Source organism: Eubalaena glacialis, chromosome 1 (genome assembly GCF_028564815.1).
Source record: "Eubalaena glacialis isolate mEubGla1 chromosome 1, mEubGla1.1.hap2.+ XY, whole genome shotgun sequence".
Classification (NCBI taxonomy): Eukaryota; Metazoa; Chordata; class Mammalia; order Artiodactyla; family Balaenidae; genus Eubalaena; species Eubalaena glacialis.
The window spans coordinates 237771230-237793346 of NC_083716.1; the positions used below are offsets into that span (position 1 = coordinate 237771230).

The 22117-nt window shown below is 53.0% G+C and overlaps 1 protein-coding gene across 1 annotated transcript in view; it reads left to right on the top strand.

The window, feature by feature from the left end:
- The window catches only part of RAMP1 (receptor activity modifying protein 1), a 51770-nt gene that overhangs the window by 15171 nt on the left and 14482 nt on the right, over positions 1 to 22117 (top strand). The window contains exon 2 of the mRNA XM_061206212.1: positions 2567 to 2705. Coding sequence (XP_061062195.1) covers positions 2567 to 2705 — 139 coding nt within the window. The remainder of the gene's footprint in view (positions 1 to 2566; positions 2706 to 22117) is intronic.

Consider the following 22117-nt stretch of genomic DNA (forward strand, 5'->3'; position numbering starts at 1 on the left):
CCACCTCAGGGCAGTCGTAAAGAGCTTTGAGCGGCGCCCGAATATTCTAGGGACTGGAGTACCAGCTCCTCTGCATTTTACTATGGGAAGACAGAGGCCGAGGGGGAGGAGTCCGAGGGGCCAGGGGCTCCCACCTGAGCGCACACCCCTACCTGGCCTAAGCGCCTCAAGTGGCAGCTCGCCGTCCGCCCATGTCCCCGGGTCCAAGAATTCCCAGCGCAGCCCTTCCTCCCCGGGATTGGAAGGGCCTGCCGGTGGGGCGGGGCGGGTGGGTGCCTGCAGGCCGAGGACGCAGCAGGGCCTGGGGGCGGGTGGGTGCCTGCAGGCCGAGGACGCAGCAGGGCCTGGGGGCGGGTGGGTGCCCTGCAGGGTGGGTGCCCTGCAGGCAGAGGACGCAGCAGGGCCTGGGGGCGGGTGGGTGCCCTGCAGGGTGGGTGCCTGCAGGCCGAGGACGCAGCAGGGCCTGGGGGCGGGTGGGTGCCTGCAGGCCGAGGACGCAGCAGGGCCTGGGAGGCGGGTGGGTGCCCTGCAGGCCGAGGACGCAGCAGGGCCTGGGGGGCGGGTGGGTGCTCTGCAGGGTGGGTGCCCTGCAGGCAGAGGACGCAGCAGGGCCTGGGGGCGGGTGGGTGCTCTGCAGGCCGAGGACGCAGCAGGGCCTGGGAGGCGGGTGGGTGCCCTGCAGGGTGGGTGCCCTGCAGGCAGAGGACGCAGCAGGGCCTGGGGGCGGGTGGGTGCTCTGCAGGCCGAGGACGCAGCAGGGCCTGGGGGGCGGGTGGGTGCTCTGCAGGGTGGGTGCCCTGCAGGCAGAGGACGCAGCAGGGCCTGGGGGCGGGTGGGTGCCCTGCAGGGTGGGTGCCTGCAGGCCGAGGACGCAGCAGGGCCTGGGGGCGGGTGGGTGCCTGCAGGCCGAGGACGCAGCAGGGCCTGGGGGCGGGTGGGTGCCTGCAGGCCGAGGACGCAGCAGGGCCTGGGGGCGGGTGGGTGCTCTGCAGGGTGGGTGCCTGCAGGCCGAGGACGCAGCAGGGCCTGGGGGCGGGTGGGGCGGGGCGGGTGGGTGCCTGCAGGCCGAGGACGCAGCAGGGCCTGGGGGCGGGTGGGTGCTCTGCAGGCCGAGGACGCAGCAGGGCCTGGGGGCGGGTGGGTGCTCTGCAGGCCGAGGACGCAGCAGGGCCTGGGGGGCGGGTGGGTGCTCTGCAGGCCGAGGACGCAGCAGGGCCTGGGGGCGGGTGGGTGCTCTGCAGGCCGAGGACGCAGCAGGGCCTGGGGGCGGGTGGGTGCTCTGCAGGCCGAGGACGCAGCAGGGCCTGGGGGCGGGTGGGTGCCCTGCAGGCCGAGGACGCAGCAGGGCCTGGGGGCGGGTGGGTGCCCTGCAGGCCGAGGACGCAGCAGGGCCTGGGGGCGGGTGGGTGCCCTGCAGGGTGGGTGCCCTGCAGGCAGAGGACGCAGCAGGGCCTGGGGGGCGGGTGGGTGCTCTGCAGGGTGGGTGCCCTGCAGGCAGAGGACGCAGCAGGGCCTGGGGGCGGGTGGGTGCCCTGCAGGGTGGGTGCCCTGCAGGCAGAGGACGCAGCAGGGCCTGGGGGCGGGTGGGTGCCTGCAGGCAGAGGACACAGCAGGGCCTGGGGGACGGTTGGGTGCCTGCAGGCAGAGCCCAAGCAGGGAATGCAAAGACCCCGACCCCACCCCTAAGAGGGGCAAGAAGGTGGACAGTGGACATTCAGCCTGAAGACGGGAGGGGGAGGAGGCCTGGCGGGGGGAGGACCCAGGGGAGAAGCTTCCTCACCTGCCTGGCATGCACGGGAGCCAGTCTTGGGCTTGGGGGAAATGAGTGAATCTTGCTTTGTGCAGGGCACTGCTCGACCATTTGTAATTTCTGACTGTACCTTCATCAAGGCGGGAGGGTAGAAACATTTCACGTGACAGTTTGTCTGCTGGGTGGTTTCTAACTGCTGAACATCCACACACAGAGGATGTGAGCTCGGTGCTGGGTGCTGCGGCCCAGCCCACACGAGCCAGAGGAAGAGGGGCGGGCAGCGGTCTCCAGGACCCTGTGCCGCTGGCCCTCCCTGGGGCGGGCGGATTCCTCCTCCTCACTCCCGGGCAGAGGCCTCGTGGCCTCGCGGGTGATGAACCAGGGTCCGGTCCCAGCAAGCTGTTCTCGTGGCCGCAGTTTCCATGTCTGTGAAGTGCAGGCCTTGGGAACCATGTCGGGAGTGGTGTGAGAGTCAGACCCTGTGCCCCAGACAAGAGGAAGTGCGGTCCCCATTCTGTCGCTGTCGCCCAGGGAGACATCGTCATCAGACCCGCTATTAGCAGGCAGGGCCTTTGCTCAGCCCCGAAACAACTGATGAAGAAATGATCCAGTTGGAGCCTAGACGCCCCCTCTGGGGATCACGGGGACCCCAGGGCATCCTGGTGGCCTCAGAGTCAGACGGGGCTCCCCGGCGGGCCCTGGGCTGGGAGCCCCGATGGATGTGGGCTGTGGACAGAAGAGTCCCTGACCCGCATTGGGGGCAGGCGGGCCCGGCGAGGCCGGAGGGTGACCGTCGTCTGGGGGCTGTCGTTGCAGTGAGCCACCTCTTCATGGCCACCGCCTGCCAGGACGCCACCTTCAGCACCCTCCTCCACGAGCTCTGCCTCGCCCAGTTCCAGGTGGACATGGAGGCCGTCGGGAGGCCGCTGTGGTGCGACTGGGGCAAGACCATCAGGTGAGTCCGCATCTCCGGCGTGTGGGGCGTGTCGGGGGGCGGGGCCGCGGGCCCCGTGAGAGGGTTTCCCTCAAGGCCACGGTTGCGGTGCTTCACCAAAGTCCAGGGTGTGGATGCGCCACGGGCCGGGTCCAGGGTGAGGGCGAAGAAGGGCGCCCCTGCCACGTGAGCGTGGACGGTGGCGTGGAGGAGGCCTGAGCGCGGCGACCTGGGGTCACGGTGGGTGGCGGGCGCCAGCGTGGCAGGCGGCCGAGAGTTCCGTTTGGACCTTGTCCAGTCTGGGAGGCCGGTAGCCGGGAGCAAGTTCTAGCGGCCAGGCCGAGTCCCTGTGACAGGAGACCCCGAGGGCAGGGCTGTACCCGCAGCTTCCCTCCATCCCCATGGTCCGGCCAGGGCTGTCCTTCCTGCCTGCTCGGGGCTCAGAGCTTCCTGGAACCATGGGCGGCCCAGCTCGAGCTGAGCCCCTTCCCCTTCCTGACTCAGTCCTTCTGCCAAGACGTCCTTCTTCCTGCCCCACAGGGCTCATCCCTGGCCCCTCGGCCGCTCAGCGGGGTCGGCCTCTCTCCCCGCCCAGGCCCCGTCCCCTCCGTCTAATGGAGCAAAGATCAGAACTTGGCGTGTCTGCAGTCACTATCCCAGGTTGTTTCTGCTTCAGCGTTCAGGGCCCGGGGGCATCTGAGGGCTCCAGTGGGCGAGTAAAGGCAAAGAGAAATACCCCCCAGATGCCGAGATCACAGGTGGGCGGCCGACCCTGCCAGGCAAGCAGGGTCCGCAGCATGTCTGCGGGTTTCCAGCCTGGGCTCCGATGTCCTCTGTACAAAGACCTGCACCTCGGTTTACAGCACAGTGCGGGACACACAGGAGCTGGGCGCGGGGATGCTTGCTTCCTGCCCCTGCAATTAACATGGAGCCGGCGCGGCCCTCCAGGGTCTGAGCAGAGGCTGAGTGGGACCCGGGCCAGGTGGGGTCTCCTCACCCTCCTCCTTCTCCGCTGCCTCTTCCCAGACTTCAGGGTCTCCTTTTCTGAGCTGAGAAATCAATCATGAGTTAGCAATCAAAGGGGGGAGGGGCAGGATGTTAAAAATCAGCAGAGCCTGTTCTTTAGGCTAATTGGCTTTCTGCCTCCGCTGAGTGATTTGTGTTTAAATTAGAGAGTGCACATTATTATGAAGCAGAGAAGACACCACGAGGGTCCCTGGGGAACAACATTCCCCCCACCCCCGCCTCTCCCCCCTAGCTCTGTGCAAGTGATTTGTGTAGAAATATTCCAAACAGGTGGCCTCGCAGAAGAGGTAACGCAATTGGCAAGTGACGTTCTGAACGAAGCAGTGGTGACATGTTGCTAGAAACGAAGCCACCGCAGACGGTTTCCAACTCTGCTTAGAGTGCAAACAGGAGTAATTATCACCCGGGCCCCAGAGTTTGCCATCATCCGAGCTGAGCCGTGTGGTGATACAGCTGAAAATAGAAGCCGGGGGTGGAGGTGAGGTTGCTAGGAAATTTCTTTATTTAAAAAGAAAATCAAGATAATTGTGGGAGGAGGAAGGAGAAGTCCTCATCATAACAGCATCTCAGCAAATCAGCTGGGGCCAGCCAGCCCCGGGGTCTGTGGTCAGCAGAATAACAGCCCCTAGAGATGACCACATCCTAATCCTGGGAACCTAATCCTAATCCTGGAACCTGGGAATATGTTACATTACATGGTGAAGGGGAGGAAAATTGCACATGGAACTAAGGTTGCTAACCAGGTGACCCTGAGATGGGGGGATTATATGGATTATCTGGGTGGGTCCAACACCATCACAAGGGTCCTTAAATTGTCCCAGCTTTGGCAGTTACAGCACCCTCAAATTGGCTTTTGTGTTCTTTTGACATCCCCCCCTCACCCCACATCCTTTTGGGGGCAGTTCCTTACTTTCTGGCACCATGAGATTCTCCAGGCTTATTTTGTGCATTTTCTGCCCCAGCCCTGGAATCAGCCATTTTTCCAAGGAGCCCCGGTTCCTTTGATTAAAGAATGATGCTCAGAAGCCAAGATAAACATACACATGTATTCCTACCAGGGATTTAGATGTGACCAATGAGACCACCCAAGCACAAGAAGAAAAATAACACGGGAGAACCCCCCTTTAACCTTGGTGTAGGGAAAGGCTATATATAACGATATTTATTTCAAGGAACTGGCTTGCAATCATGGGTGTGACAAATTCAAATCTGTAGAGCAGGCCAAGGCTGGAGACTCTTGGGCGGAGCCAAGGCTGCAGCCTTGAGGCAGAATTTCTTAACTTGCTCTTAAGGCCTTTCAACTGGAGGCTGAAGCCCACCCAACATGATCAGGGAGGATCTCTCTACTTAAAGCCAACTAGTTGTAGAGGTGAACCACATCTCAGAACTGCCCCAGCAACACCTAGGTTGGTGTTTGGTTGAGTAACCGGGAACTAAAGCCTGGGCAGGTTGATGCAGAGAGCTGCCCATCACGCTGGGGCTCTGAGTCAGAGCTGTCCTCAAAGTTAGCTTCTGAGAAGTGTCATTTCCCCCCACCGCATTTCTCCATCCTTTTCACCCCATTCCCACCCACACCCTGTGGGTACCAGTCTCATTAGCTTCCGGTTTTTCCTTCTTGTATTCCTTTGTACAAATGGGCAGGTGGACGTATTTTTTTTCTTATATCCTCTTCTTTCTTACATGAAGTATTGGGTTGGCCAAAAAGTGCCTTCGGTTTTTAAGTAAAAATAAAAGCCACATATTTCATTTTCACCAAGAACTTTATTGAACAACGTATTCACCCTTTTGTTCCACTACCTTCTGCCATTTTTCAGGCAACTTCATAATTCTATCTTCCCAAAACTTTTTATCTTTTTGAGCAAAGAACTGTTCCAGGTACCTTTTACAGTCTTCCAGGGAATTGACATTTTTTCCATTAAGAAAATTTTGTAAAGACCTAAATAAATGGAAATCTGAAGGTGCAATGTCTGGTGAATATGCCGGATGAATCAGAACTTCCCAGCCAAGCTGTAACAGCTTTTGCCTGGTCATGAAAGAAACATGAGATCTTGCCTTATCCTGATGGAAGATTATGCATTTTCTGTTGACTAATTCTGGATGCTTTTCGTCGAGTGCTGCTTCCAGTTGGTCTAATTGGGAGCAGTACTTGTTGGAATTAATCGTTTGGTTTTCCAGAAGGAGCTCATAATAGCAGACTCCCTTCCAATCCCACCATATACACAACATCACCTTTTTTGGATGAAGACCAGCCCTTGGTGTGGTTGGTGGTGGTTCATTTCGCTTGCCCCACGATCTCTTCCGTTCCACATTATTGTACGGTATCCACTTTTCATCACCCATCACAATTTGTTTTTAAAACAACGTTTTCATTACATTTAAGCAGAGAATTGCATGCGGAAATACGGTCAAGAAGGTTTTTTTCGCTTAACTTATGTGGAACCCAAACATCAAAGCGATGAACATAACCAAGCTGGTGCAAATGATTTTCAACGCTTGATTTGGATATTTCGAGTACGTCGGCTATCTCCTGCATGGTATAACGTTGATTGTTCTCAATTAATGTTTCAATTTGATCGCTATCAACTTCAGTTGGTCTACCTGACCGTGAAGCATTGTCCGGTGAGAAATCTCCAGCACAAAACTTCGCAAACCACTTTTGACACGTTCGATCAGTCACAGCACCTTCTCCATACGCTGCACAAATCTTTTTTTGCATTTCAGTTGCATTTTTACCTTTCTTGAAATAATAAAGCATAATATGCCGAAAATGTTGCTTTTTTCTTCCATCTTCAATATTAAAATGGCTACACAAAAATTCACCAATTTGACGTCTTTTTTTAAATGCACGCTGATATGACAGCTGTCACATACAATCTAACAAAATTGTTTCCAATGACATTAAAGACAACTAAGTGCTACTAGAGCCATCTTACAGAAAAAAACCAAAAGAACCTTTTGGCCAACCTAATATACTGTACTGTACTACAGATATTCCTATACTATACTATTCCATAGATTGTCTTATACTATAATGTACTGTACTATACTATGGATAGTCTTTTACTATAGATATTCTTATAGTACACTATGCTATCAATACTCTTATGCTGTACTATACCATAATATAGATATTCTTATACTATACTATAGATATCTTTATACCATACTGTACAATAATATACTATAGATATTCTCATACTATACTATAAATATACTATACTATAATACAGATACTCATCCTATACTATAGATATTCTTATACTACACTATAGATATTCTTTTTGCACTTGGGGTTTTCTTTTTTCGCTGAGCAGTATATCCTGGAAAGCAGTCCTTATCAGTGCACAGAGAATGTTCCCATTCATTTTTACAGCTGGATAATACTCCACCATGCATAGTGTTTCCATCGCATTCCTATGAAGAGGCATTTAGGTTTTCCCAGTAGTTTCCAATTTCAGGTAGTGTTGAAGTGAATGACCTTGTGCAGATGCATTTTCATGTTGTTGGAGCTGTATCTTCAGAGTCAACAGTAAGAGCACACGTGGTTTTATTAAGTACTGCCCATCGCTCTCCTGAGTGTGCACCGGTTTGCACCCCGCCAGCAGTGGAGGGCCCATTTCCCCAAGCCTCGCCAGCAGACTGTCATCAGACGTTGAATGTTCCCCGTTGGATGAATGAGAACTGGTGTCTCAGTGGAGTGTTAATTTGCAGTGTCCAGTTACAAGTGAATCTGAACATCTTTCCTACGTTTAAGGGCCATCCTCAAATCTTTTTTGTGAGTTGTTTGTTCATGTCTTTTCCCATTTTCTATCAAGACCATTTCTGGTCCTTTTTAAAGAGTTCTTTATAAGTCAGAACAGAGAGTAGCCCTTTGTGTGTGATACATGTTAGATATTTTCTCCTAGTTTGTTAGTTGTCTTTTGACTTGTTTTCAGCATTTTTGGTGCCGCGTAATATTTTTTTAAAGTAGTCACATGAGAGTTGATCTTTTTTCACCTCTGGATCTGAGTCATAGTTGGAAAGCCTTTCCCTATACCAAGATTCAAGAGGAATCCACCCATGTTTTCTTCTCGAGCTCATATATGGTTTCAGTGGCAACGTCTAAACCCCTGGTCTACCTGGAGTTAATTGTGGTTTGTGGTGTGAATTATGAAGCAAATTTTGTCTTCTTCCAGATGAGCTGCCCAGTTGTCCTGTTTATTAATGAACCCATCTTTGCCCCCAGTGATTTGAGATGCCACTTTGTCCTTTACTAAGTTTCCCTGTGCATTTTGCTCATACTTTTATAAATGGTCCCTTTTCAAGCCTTCCCCATATTACATCTACAACATTAATTTCATTAATATTGCATCTACAACATTAATTTCTCCTCCAGAACCATCAATGGGTGCTCACTGCCTACTGAATGCTTACTTAGTTGTCACTTCCCTCAGTCCAAGAAAAGAGTTTATTATTATAGCTCACAGTTACTGAGCACTTACTATGAGCCGGGCATTGTGCTGAGCCCTGAACGTTCACTATCTCATTTAAGTAGGCAGCGACTCAGGAAGGGGCAGAACTGTTGTAATTCCCACTGTAGCTGCCCAGGGTCACAGCTAGTAAGGAAGGTCTCTTTGAGTCAAAGTCCCAGCTCTTAACACTCCCCAAGGGCACGAGGTGGCCGCTTCCTGAATCTCAGGGGGCAGTGTGGGGATGCTCTTTGTGTAAGTGTGGCTCCCCGGGAGGTGGATGCTGGCCTTCAGTGGCCATCTCTGCCCCCGCCAACATCCAGTGGGCCTGGTGAAGTTCCTTTGCATTGGATAATGATGCCGAAAGCTTGGCCTCTGTGCACAGGTGCCAAATAGAATCTCGGAGACAGAGTTTTGGGTGAAGTAGAAAAGAATAGCTTTATTGCTTTGCCAGGCAGAGCGGGACACAGCAGGCTTCTGCCCTCAAACACTGTGTGTCCCAACCCGGGAGGATTTGGTGAGGAGTTTTATAGCAATAGTTCAAGGGTGGGGTTGCTGGTAAGATTAGGGTGTGCGCAGGGCCTGCGCGCCTTTAATCTGGTCTCACGGTAATCTCTTGATGAGCTTCTCTGGTTCCTTTAATCTGACCTCAGTTGGTCTTCTCTGGAATGAAGAATGCCAACATCTTCCATTTGTTGGGTTTTAGTTCTGTGGAAGAGCTCAAAGATATTGTTATGTGTATCCCTTGAGGAGGAACCAGGCCCCTGCCCCAAGGCTGCACTATTGTTTCCTGGCTGCTCCTCCCTTGTCTCTGCGTCCCCTCCCTTCCCTGATTAGCAACTGTTCGAATCTGCCCTCTGGAACTCAGGGAAGGTCATGGGGGCTGGAGTCTATTCCCTACAAACAAGAAACAGGGGACACAGAAAGGCTTCCGTGCCCAGGAGCCCCACAGGGTCCTGCTCAGTTTCAATACCAAGCCTGGTGCTCAAGCCAAGGGCAGACTTTCCAGGGTCTCCTGGAACAGTGGAGGTCTGGGGGGTCTTGGGGTGGACAAACTTGTCCAAATGATTGGGTGGAAGGAGAAAAGAAGAGGGACCCAGAGAGAAGGCTAGGCATAGTGAGGGTGTAAGCAGGAGGGCCATCACCATGACCAGAGCACAGTGTCCAGCGGGAGAGCAGGGACCCAAGGTGGGGGACCAGCAGGCAGAGAGCCGGACAGCGGGCTGGCTCAGGGAGTCCTGCTGGAGCTGGAGGACTATAAGCCAGGTGGGCGTCTGGCAAAGGGCACGGGTGTTGGGAAGGACCCCTGTCCAAGCCAAGTGTAGCTAAGGCCTGTGGGTGAGGCAAAGGCCACAGCCCCGCAAGCAGCACTGGGCAGTTGTTGGGGTCTGGGGTTCAGGGTCAGGCTGCAGCTGAGGGTGGGAAGCCCCTAAAGCAGGCGCACCTAGGGCCAGAGCCACCTGGTGCCTGCCGCCTGAGGTCAGGGCGGCTCTGATCTGGCAGAGGGAACCTTCTGGGCTCTCCCGAAATCAGAAAAGACTCCAGTTCAAAACAGCTGCAGGTCAGAGGAGATCACCTTCGCACTAAGTGACACAGACACACGCGAGCCAGACAGTCTTCCATAGGACGCACACTCCAGAACACTTGGGGGTAAAGTCCACCATGGGTACGTCGGGGCCTGCCCCTGCTGGCCGGCTCTCAGCAGCGCCGTGCGCCGCTGCTCACGGATAGGAATTTCTCGAGGGAAAGCAAAGGGCTGATGACTTGTTCTAACAGGAGGACAGTGGACATTCTTGAGTGACCTGCCCTGGCATGTGGACCTGCTCCGTTTTTGCATTTCAAGGTTTGTAACAGTTAGAGCTCACCCTGGGACCATAGCTACACAGCGAGATTCTGTGTTTGAGCCAATGCAGGCACCTCTCTCCAGCAGCCCTGGACCGGGACCCCTGGCTCCTCCGTCGTGAGAATGGCTCGGGGGTTACTCCTGAGTCCTCCCGTGTTTGAGGATGCTTTGGGGGCCTCAGATTCCACAGGGGTCTGACCCATCCCCGCTCTGGGTCCCTGCAGGGCCAGTGAGCCCAGCAGGGCAGGCTCCCCCTGTGCGCCAGACCAAGTCCACCGTGTGCCAGAGGTCAGCTCGTTAAAGTGCAGGCCTGGTTCACTAATGGAAATTTAACGTGATTTAACATATTAACTGGGAACGTAATCTAATTGGGGAAGCTATAGAGGACGTGGGGAAATGTGTCATCAGAAACTCTCATTCCCAGAGACCTTCCTGTTGGTGTTGTTTGGGGAGGGAGAGGAATCTGGAACGTGCAGAACTCAACCAGAAAACGGCTGGTTTTAAAGTGACTGCATATCGATTTTCTCCCCCAGACAAGAAATGCTGGGTGGATTTAGGAGACCAGGGGGCAGCCCTGCTCCCCCACTTCCTGCACAGCTTCAGGCTCTAAGGTGTCACCTGGGCCGGGGAAGGTATCAAAGGTGGTCAGAGGTGGCCCAGGGGCACGGGGCACCGCCTTCCGAGCTGGTCATCAGAGAACCCAACTTCACCTTCATCCCAGTCTCTCTGCCCCAAAGCCTCCAGGTTTGTAAACCCTGACCGTGTCCGCCTCGGCGCACGGCGGCTTCGGGGTCCAAGGGACCTGGGTCCCCGTGGCCTGCTCCCGGGAACCCCTCCCTGCCACGCTGGCCCCGTGCTGGGCCGTGAGAGCCCTCCAGCCTGGCCTGAGCCGCAGCCCAGCTATGAGGCTGGGTCTCTGGCCTGCGAGCGGAGGAGCTGCCCAGTGAGTTAAGTGAAGGACCCAGAAGCAGGGTGCAGAGGGCTCGCGGAGCTGCTCCTGCAGCCGTGGGCTCCAAGCCTAGCCCTCCGGTTCCAGGTGCCTGTTGGTTTAGGCCTGGTGCGCTGACCCACCGCGGGGTCTTTCCTGGGCCTGCCGTGATCCCCGGCCTGCTGTTGGAACAAAGGACCTTCTTTGTGTGTCCCGTGAAAAGAGTCAAGTCAGGAAATTCTTCCCAGCTCAGCAGCAGCATTGGAACAGCTGCTTTGGTTTTGATCCCAACGGGAACTGAGAGCAGGCATCTTCCTTAACCACGGAGGTCTCTCTGGGGCAGAGGCCGTCACCCTCTTGGGGTTCCTGCTGTGCTCGGCCCATCCCGCCCGGGGCTCAGGGGGGCCCACGCCCAGGGTGCTGGGCAAGCCTCTCACCGGAGCCCTGCAGGACGCCTGGCCTGGAGGCCGGCCCACCTGCGCGCCCCTCACAGCCGGGAGCTTTCGGAGCTGGGCCCGGGGCCCTCGTGGGTTGTCTGTCAAGGATCTGCCCTGATACTCGCCCATGCTCGGGCCACATGCTCGTCGGGACGACCTGGCACAGACGCCCCTCCCACACCCTCTGCCCACCTGCATGCGGGGGACCCTCCAGGTGTCCCACAGCACAGCCGCCCCCTCAAGCCCAGGAATGCGGACAGCTGGTGGCCGATCTTGGACCTCTGGGGGCCTTAGAGGAGGGACCGTGCCAGGAGCACCCCCCAAACCGCCCTGGGAAGCCAAGCCGGCTCTGCTCAGGCCTCGGTCCATCCCCTGGCCCCGCCTCAGCTGGGGCTCCTGCGCTCGGGGAAGAGGTGGAGGCACGGCTTTCCAGAAGGCGGGCCGAGGACGGGGCCGCGGGCCTCCCCAGCCCTTCCCGGACTCTTTGCTGCTTCATTTCACCTCCCGCTGGCTCTTCGGGTGCGTGGGAGTGGGCGGGCGACGCCGCTACTTGCTGCTGCCTGTGGGCCGTGGGGCAGGAGACCCCGGGCTCCCCGCAGCCACCCCGCGTGCGTCAGGCCCCAGCTGTGACAAGGAGGCAGCACGTGCTCAGGTTTGCTGGGCGGGCAGAGGAAACGGGCGCCCTTTGCCCCGCGCTCTCCAAGGCGGCTTCCTGAAGCCCGCACCCAGATGGCATCGCAACAGAGCCTTCGGGAATGCCAGCTCACGGGGGAGGAGTGCGCCGTGCGCCCCGAGACCCTGCAGCGCCAGCACAGGCCTGTTGCTGGCGGGCCGGGGGCTCTCAGGAGGCCTGCCAGACCCCTCCGCCCCGGCCGGGGAGCTCAGCCACAGCTGGCCTGGGGGACAGATCCAGGGCTGGGGCGACGGGACCGATGCCGGGGGCGAGGCATGTTGGAGAAGGCAAGCAGGCGCCGTCTGGGGCTTCGTGCACCCGAGCTGGGCTCCTGGAGGTGAGGGTGAGGGGCGGGAGGGTCTCAGAAAGCTCCCAGACGGTGCGCCTGCAGGCCCACAGCCGAGGAGCCCGAAGCTGGGGAGGAGGGCCCTGGCCCTCACCGTCCACGCCCAGGGCTGCCGCGTCGACCTCGGGGTCTCTCCACTGCTCCCCTGGGAGAGGACGAACGCACATCCCCAGATGCGGGGCTAACCGACCGCTGGGCCCTGGCACCCGGCCTGCCGTGATGTCTTTTTCCATCAAACCATTAACCGCCCTGTTTCACAATCTCCACAGTTGGGCATCAAATCAGGCCAGTGTCAGAACATAAGGTCAGAAGCAGATGACACTCAGCAGATCCCGGCCTGAGCGGAAGGACAGGCAGACGGGACTCATCCGGTGACGGGGCCTCCCCGCTCTGCACCTTCATCCCCGCCTCCCACAGGACACACTGCTGCACCCCCTTCCCCACAGCCCGGGAAACCCAGAACCGTCCAGGCAGATGGGACTTCTCTGTCCGGGGAGCTGCGTGCACACGGAAGGGGGCAGGGCGGGCTCGTGATGGGAGATGAGGCTGGGGTGTGCGCTGGTGGGCAGGGGAGGCTGGGTGGGGGGATCCTAGCAGATGTCCCTTCGTAATGCTGTCTTTACCCCAGCGCTCACCCTGCGCACCAGAGCCCCCACCCCAAGCCCGGTGACAGGGTCTCCCAGGACCCATCCACTCATCAGTCATCCAGGTGGTGGTCCTCTCCCAAGCACACTCCGCGTCCTCTGTGGGAGGGGTCTGGGAGCCGAGGCACAGCACAGCAGCCCACGCCCCAGGCATCTTTGGAGGTCACCTTTCTCCCCAGGCTTCGTACAGGACTTAAGCCCTGGACACGTACGCGCAGGGTGCCCTGCAGGACACGCTCGGGACAGGCCTTAGGTCTGAGAGCCCTCTTCTGCAGCTCCTTGTCTTAGAAATGGAGACCCCACTTTGTTAAAAATACGCTCCTTTGGGGTAGCAGAGAAGGTGAGTTGACCCTCACTGCCAGGGCAGGGGAGGCAGCCTAGGTCAATGGCAGGAAGGCCAAACTAACATGTCCTGATATTTCCAATCCTACTTGTGTTGAGCCATTTCCAGGGTTTTGATATTATAAATGATGCTGCTATAAGAACTTTTGTACGCGGAGCCTTACTTCTTTTTTGACTAATTTCTTTAAGAATTCTTGCACGTGGGCTTGCTACAACACATGACATGAACATTCTGTGGTTCTTGATAGGTTTGGCCCGGTTGCCCTTTTAAAGAATTTCACTAATTTACATTACCAGCAACGTATGGGAAAATATGTATTTCCTCATAGGTTCCTGAGTATTGAGTTTGTAGAGACTATCTTTGCAGGCTTAAATGAGATTTCCTTTTTGGTTTCAATTTGCCCATCTTTGGCTCTTAGGAGGATTGAGCTATTCTCCCTCAGTTGTTTGCAATTTGCTTTTTCTCAAACGCAGATTATCTGACCTTAACCTTTGCTATTTATACTTGAGTCATTGGGGGTATTTTTAATTTGCTTTTACAAACTCTTGACTATGGTAGAGATTAGCTCTCTGTCATTTTGTTCTAAATATCTTCTCTTCATGTTTCATTTGTGTTTATCCTGGTGATGTTTATTTTCTATGTTTTAGTTAGTTATTCGGTTAACATGTGTGCCCCTACTCTCTCCTCAGAGCTCTGTGATTTTGGCGGGGTCCTATCTGTTCCACAAATTCAGTTGAGTCACGTGGCCACAACATTACATTCTGTTTCTATTTAGTTGTTCTGTATTTTGAAATAATGTTTATCTTCTTAACGCAGTTACATTAGGCATGAATTAAAATTTATATCCTTTCTATCTCGATTATCCTAACGTAATTTGTTAAATAGTTTTTCCTACCTCATTTGTTCGGTTCTTCTTAGTTTAACACATTTAATACCTTATTGTACACATTAGAGTCTATTTCAGTTAATTTTTACCTATGTTTTGGGGCCATATTCCACCACTTAAATTATCATGGCTTTATGATATTTTCTACAATTTAGAAGAGCTCCTCCGAAACTAGTGTGTTCATTTTTGTTATATTTCACATTGTGTTGTGCTCTCTTTGATATATTTTCCACCTATTTTTCTGAAAGAACTGGAGAACCATTTTGCCAAATTCCATAAAAAGTCCTATTGAGATCCTAATTGAGACAGCCAGTATCAATCAGTCAACTCAGGAAGCATCACCTGTTTGCAAGAGTCCTTCCCATGGGGAGCCCCGCAGGCCCCCAAACGTCCCGAGGATTGGCAGCTGGCCTACTTGGATTGACCACTTGTTACCTTTGGGTGCTGTCTTTTAGCAATTAGTACAAAAAGCAAGCGTGGGGGAAAAAAAGTGTGGAGCTCCGATAGGACCCACCTGGGCATGAATCCTGCTGATTCTGTCACTGCTTAAACTCTCTGTGGGCCTCTGTTTTCTCCCCAGTGAAAATAGTATAATAGCATTTTCTTTTTCTTTATTTTTTTGGCTGCGCTGTGTGGCACGCGGGATCTCAGTTCCCCTACCAGGGATGGAACCGGCGCCCCCTGCAATGGAAGCGTGGAGTCCTAACCACTGGACCTCCGGGGAAGTCCCATAATGGCATTTTCTTGATTGACAGTTCCTGATTTCCCTCTGTTCGAGTTTCCTTAACCGGGTTTTAGGATTAGACTCCTATTTGCCTAATGGAATATATGTGTTTAGCTGACGATTGGGGTCAAGGGTAGGAAATAATTGATGTGCCCCGAGAACGATTTGTTCCTCGGAAGTTTGAATGAATTCATCATCGAAGCCGTCAGCTCTGGGTGGTTTGGGGAGTTCCTTTCTCCAGTTTCTTCCTCCACTATGGATTAATTTTGGCTGTTTCTTATTTCCTCTTTGTATTTCAGCTATATTTATTTGGGCCATATCCTCCAGATTTCTCACTAAAACACAATGATGCGTAGTATCCCCTTAAATGTTTACTATCCTCTATATCCAAGTTTTGTTTTATCTTCATGTTTCTCTTCCCCATTTTTCCTTTGGGTAGATGCCACCTCACTCATCAAAGGGAAATCAGGAGACCCACTTTCTCATTAACTGTGCCCACTTTTATAGTCTTTAGAGAATAGACTAGGTTTTACGTAACAATGTCTTTTTTAAATTTTTGGCATTAACTCAGCATTCATTCTCGCCTCTTTTAAAAAATATATACTTCTTTCCTAAGATATCATTTAGATGCTTAGTTCATCATTTTTTCTCACTTTTTTTTAACATAATAAAAGCATTTAAACCTGTGATGTTTCTTCCTAAGGACCTCCTTCGTCACTTTCTGTAGATTTTGATATGTCCATTTTTCCATCCTTTTTTCTTAATAGACAGGCATTATCTTCTTAACATTCTTCTTCAGACAGCTTTTTCTTTTTTTTTCTTTTTATAAAAAATTTTTATTGGATTATAGCTGATTTACAATGTTGTGTTAGTTTCAGGTGTACAGCAAAGTGAATCAGTTATACATGTACATATATCCACTCCTTTTTAGATTCTTTTCCCATATAGGTCATTACAGAGTACTGAGTAGAGTTCCCTGTGCTGTACAGTAGGTCCTTATTAATTATCCATTTTATATATAGTAGTATGTAAGTGTCAATCCCAATCTCCCAATTTATCCCTCCCCCCTCTTTCCCTCCTGGTAACCATAAGTTTGTTTTCTACATCTGTGACTGTATTTCTGTTTTGTAAATAAGTTCATTTGTGTCATTTTTTTAGATTCCACATATAAGCAATATCATATGATTTTTGTCTGTCTGACTTACTTCACTCAGTGTGACAATCTCTAGGTCCATCCATGTTGCTGCAAATGGCATCATTTCATTCTTTTTTATGGCTGAGTAATGTTGCATTGCATATATATACCACATCTTCTTTATCCACTCTTCTGTCAATGGACATTTAGGTTGCTTCCATGTCTTGGCTATTGTATAAAGTGCTGCAATGAACACTGGGGTGCATGTATCTTTTCGAATTATAGTTTTTCCAGATATAAGCCCAGGAGTGGGATTGCTGGACTACATGGTAATTCTATATTTAGTTTTTTAAGGAACCTCCATACTGTTCTTCATAATGGTTGTATCAATTTACATTCCCGCCAACAGTGTAGGAGGGTTCCCTTTTCTCCACACCCTCTCCAGCATTTATTGTTTGTAGATTTTTTGATGATGGCCATTCTGACCTGTGTGATGTGATACCTCATTGCAGTTTTGATTTGCATTCCTCTAATAATTAGTGATGTTGAGCATCTTTTCATGTGCTTTTTTGGCCATCTGTGTGTCTTCTTTGGAGAAATGTCTGTTTAGATCTTCTGCCCATTTTTTGATTGGGTTGTTTGGGTTTTTTTTGATATTGAGCTGAATGAGCTGTTTGTATACTTTGGAGATTAAACCTTTGTTGGTCCCTTCGTTTGGAAATATTTTCTCCCATTGTGAGTGTTGTCTTTTTGTTTTGTTTACAGCTTTTTCTTTAGGCAAGTGTATTTTCTTTCTTTTTTTTTTGAATTTTATTTTATTTATTTTTTATACAGCAGGTTCTTATTAGTCATCTATTTTATACATATTAGTGTATACATGTCAATCCCAATCTCCCAATTCATCCCACCACCACCCCACCACCACTTTCCCCCCTTGGTGTCCATACGTTTGTTCTCTGCATCTGTGTCTCTATTTCTAAGCAAGTGTATTTTAATTCTCATATGTTTTATTTCTATTTGGTTCTTAATCTCTTCTTGATGTAGTGAGAGAACATAGCTCAAATCATTTCTGCTCTTGTATTTTTATTGAGATTTTCTTTGAGATCTGGTATATGATGACCTTCTGTGAACATACCATGAATACTCAAAAATGAAGCATGTTCTGTTCATTCTGTTTAATTCCCACCAAAACAATCATTAATTCTGTGTCGTTGTGTTATCCAGCCCTTTGTGCGTTTCTGAATTTTTTACGTGCTTGATGATGGAGTATTCGATTCTTCCATTCTAATCATATTGTTATTGTTTCTATTTTATTTTTCTAGCAGGTCTGATGTCTATATTTCACTCTGTTTTTATAACATTGAGATTCCATGTTATTATGCACCCGTTATCAACCATGAAATATCATTATATGTCTCCTCATCATACTTAATAGTTTTTGCTTTAATGATCTTTGGCTTCATATTAACATCAAAACCCTAGTATTCCAACTGCTTGAAGTTTACCAGTAGCTCTTCTCAGGCTTCCAGTCTAATTCTGTTTTTATTATCTCGCTTGCAGACAGCTTATTGCTGGCTTTTATTTTTTCCATCTGGAGAGCGACAAGCCTTGAAGCAAAGAAAATTACATCATATTTGTCCTTTTTGTTCTATTTTCAGGCACTCCATTTTTTGTTGCTGATTTCTTTCCTCTTCTCCCTATTGTTGAAACATGATGTATTTTCTTTTACCTTTTAAATGAGGTGGAAATATTGGCAAGCTATTTTTCACTCAACCAGCCATGAAATGTGAAACACAGATGTTCTTATTCCTGTATTGATTTTCTTACATTATCAAACAACATACTTTGGCTTCTACTTGATGAAAGAGCAGGAGTCTCTGGGGTTTTGGCTTCCTCCATATCTGTCTGTCTATCTATCCATCTATCTACTTATCTATCTACCCTCTATCCATCTATCCCTCTATCTACTTATCTGTATCCATCTACCTACGTACCTACCTATTCTATCTATCTGTCTATCTATCTATCTATCTATCTACCTATCTATCCCTCTATCTACTTATCTATCTACCCCTCTATCCATCTATCCCTCTATCCATCTATCCATCTATCCTTCTATCTACTTATCTGTATCCATCTACCTACCTACCTACCTATTCTATCTATCTATCTACCTACCTACCTATCTATCTATCTACCTATCTATCCATCTATCTACTTATCTATCTACCCCTCTATCCATCTATCCCTCTATCCATCTATCCCTCTATCTATCTATCCCTCTATCTACTTATCTGTATCCATCTACCTACCTACCTATCCTATCTATCTATCTATCTACCTCTGTCTACCTACCTACCTGTCTATCTATCCATCCTTCAGTCCATCTATCTGTCTATCTACCTATCTCTTCCTCTCTGCCTCTCCTCATTGATTTCAGCTAATGTTCTAAAACCTACTTCTTTCTCTCTGCCCTCTATTTCGGTTTTTTTGGTACTCTTTGTTGTTCTGACTTTTATCAGCAATAACTGTTGATCTGGCAGGGCTCTTGGTTCCTTATCTGTGCAAATAGACTGTTAACTCAAACATGGCTTATTATTTTGACATCATCATTCCCTTTCATATGCCTCTTTTCAATTCTGGCAACTATTTGAAGTAGATCCTAGAAATAAGCCATGTAATTAGTACATTCTCAGACCTCAGAAATTTCCGAGGAGCTTTTCGCTGGCTTTGTACTCGAGTGACAGCTTGACAGGATAATAAACCTACGATGAACAGCCTTGTTTTTTGAAGTTCACGTAGCTGTTGTCCCATTGTCTCTGGGTTTTCATTATGTTATCAGAGAAGGCAGAAGAGATTTTGGTTTGTCTTTTAAATATGAACTCCTTTTTTCGGGCGTGGTTGCTCATGGGTTGCTAGAACTATGGGACTAGGAAGAGATGGCAGAGGCATAGGGCAGGCATGCAGGACGTGTGCCTGGAGCCCCCGTGACTGTGTCAGGGCTGCCTGGGGGCAGCTCTCAAGACACATGTCCTCATACCCTGGCAGCCAGGACCACTGGGGCCGTGAGTCGATGGGCAGCCCCAGTGCCTGACACCCCCTCTCCAGTTGGTCCCAGAGCAGGTGGGGGAGTTTTGAGACCTCCTCCCAGAAGCCAGAGGGGTCTACAGGGTCCCTGTGACACTTATTTCCATGTGTCTTCATCCTCCTGGTGCTCTGGGGCTGCTCATGGTCCAAGCTTGTGTCCCAGGGTGATTTGGGGTCACGAAGAAGCCCCTGAGGATGACTGGGAGCTTTACCCTTGCTGGGGGTGACAGTGGCTTGCCCTCCTGCACGGGCACATGTTCCCGGGGAGGTGGGACAGAGTGTTGCCAGGCCAGGGGGCCAGGGGTGGCCTGCTCCTACCCTACTTGGTTATGGTTCTTCTCCTTTATAAAGTCAGGTGAGAGCACCTTGGTGCCGTGAAGGGGTTCAGAACCAGATATTTAATTCGGCTCAGCAGCTGTTGGCTGAGGACTGAGCAGGGGCTGGGGACTCGGGGGGGCAGGTTCCCTTTCCTGGAGCCACAGCCCTGTGGGTTTAGGCTTCGGGACCTGGACACACCTCCTGCCAGCACCCTGGCTGCTGGGGAGCCCCTCACGCTCCCTCGGGGTGAACCCCAGCAGTAGGAAGGGATGGCCCCCAGCTCCAACCCCCCACTGGGTGTCAAGGCCGCCCTGCAGGAACCTGGTGAGAGGTCACCCTGCCAGCCGGCATGGCCTTCTGCCCAGGGCGAGGATAGGACAAGAAGCTGTCAGGGTACAGAGAAGCCACAGCCACTGTCCCCTGTCCTGGTGGCACAGTGACCTGGCCTGGGATAGTGCCACCCTGCCCAGAGGTCATCTTCATGGGACCCTGGGGGATTCAGGCTGCCATGCCGTGCCAGCGTGACCACTGATGCTTCCGTGCTTTCCTGGAAGCAGCCCAGGGTAGGGCATTTCTTTGTGTTCCCCTTCCGCCAGCCTGGCGTCTGCACACCTGACCAGACAGGCGGGCCGTTTCACGTTTCCTGACAGCGTGTCCCATGCCAGGCCCGTGCGGAGTTCCACGTGAATGTCCCACCTGCTGGCAGGTCTCAGTGGCTCCATCGAGTTAGGAGAGGCCATGCTCCCTTCCTTCCCTCCTCCATGCCCACTCGGGGCCGGGCTGGGAGACAAATGGTGCTGGCCCTCGGGGGCTTTCCTTCAGAGGCAGAGGCTCCTCCACAGCTGTGGGTCAGGGATGGCCAGCTACCCATGTGCGGGGCGTGGTGGGCACCTCAGTGGGGGCTTCTTAGCCTCATGACTGCCTCCTACTGGGCGGGGGAGGGGGGACTCACTCCCCCTTGCTGTGAGCCCGGGACCACTGTATCCGTTTTAAAGGTGGAAGCACCGAGGCTCAGTACTCAAAGTCCACCACTGGTCGATGTTCCGTGGTGTAGAATGTTCCACGGCCCTTCCCCGACACTCAGTGTTGCCCTGAGCTCCGAACAAGGGGGATGGGGCAGGAGGGGCACAGAGGGAAGGGGGCCACCTGGACAGAGGCAGCAAGCTAGTGGGATATGTGGGTGGGTCCTTCAAGGCTTTGGGAAGCTCTCGGGGGTCCCAGGAGAATCCAGTGCCTCAGGGAGACAAAGGGCCTCTTGGGCAGGGCGGACAGAGAGCGGTGCTCCGCACAGCCCTGGTGGCAGGGCCGAGAGGGGATGGAGGAGAAAGCCCTACCCTCCAGCCGCCAGCGTTGCTTCACAAGGATAACGTCCCCGGGGGTTAGTATCCAAATATAGCGCCCGGCTGTCCTACCTAATGCTGGCACCCGGACACGTGTGTTCACCCCTGTCCTGGTGAGGGTGGGAGCCCTGAGGCCCTGGCGGGCCCGGGTGCGGCCGGCCGGTGACTTCACCTTGCTAGACCCAGGTGTCCGCCCGGGGGTCCCAGGAGATCCCAGGGTTGCAGCGGGTCAGAGGGGGTCACGTGTGGCCGGGCCCACAGTGGGCATAGCCCCCAGTGTTCTCAGAGCCCAGGGCAGGATCACTGCGGGCTCAGTCTCGCCCCACCTGCCAGGCCTCGGAGGACACCCACTGAATTTCAAAACTGTGGCTTCGTCTCCATGAGCCTGGAGTCTGGTTCCTGCAGCGGCCTGTTCTCCGAGGAGGCATCGTGCCCCGCCGCCTGTGGAGAGCCTGGCTTGGCAGCTCCCAGGCTGTGCCTGGTGCCAGAGCGAGCTGCATGTGAAGCCAGGGATGGATTTAGAAACCTCTCGCTTCCTGCCAGCCTGAGCAGAGGCGCCCAGATTCCTTCCTGCCCGGAGCGGGGCCCACAGAACAGGCGCAATGGAGGAGGCCAAGGAGGCCAGGCCCCGGGAGGGGGCGGGGTGGCCAGGATGCCCCCTCCCCAAGAGGGGCTTCAGTGGGGAGCAGGGGACAGCGGCCTGCGTGGAGGAGCCAAGCAGAGCCGAGTCAGACCCCTGGGCCACCACCTCGCTGCCACCTGGGGCCAGTCACTCGGTCACCTCCCCAGCTCCCTGGTCTGTAAGGAGGGGAGCAGTTGTGAGGAGTCTCCACGTAAATAGCCGTAGTGTGTCCTGTCCTCTGGATGGCAGAGGGCCAGGCCTTTCACTGTCACGGGGGTGCGGCGTGTTGCCATCAGGGGTCACAGCCGGCTGCGGGGGGTATGTGGGCTGCGTACCCCAGCCTGAGCGGGTCCCCGTTCTGCATGCCCACAGCTCCCTCTTATTTACGGGGTGTCCATCGCCCAGGGGGGTGAGAACTGGGCCTGGCCTGTCCCAGGGCCCAGCGTGCACGTGCTCCCAGCAGGAGCCCAGAACCCCTTGTGGATGTCCGACCAGCCCCACAACTGCAGTAGGGCGTCTGGAGACGCGGAAGGGTGAGCTCCACCCGCCCCGTCCGGGTACCTGCCTCGCTCGGTGTCTGCAGCCTTGGGTCCCTAGAACCCGATCTCCCAGCCCGGTGCCCGGCAGCCCCTT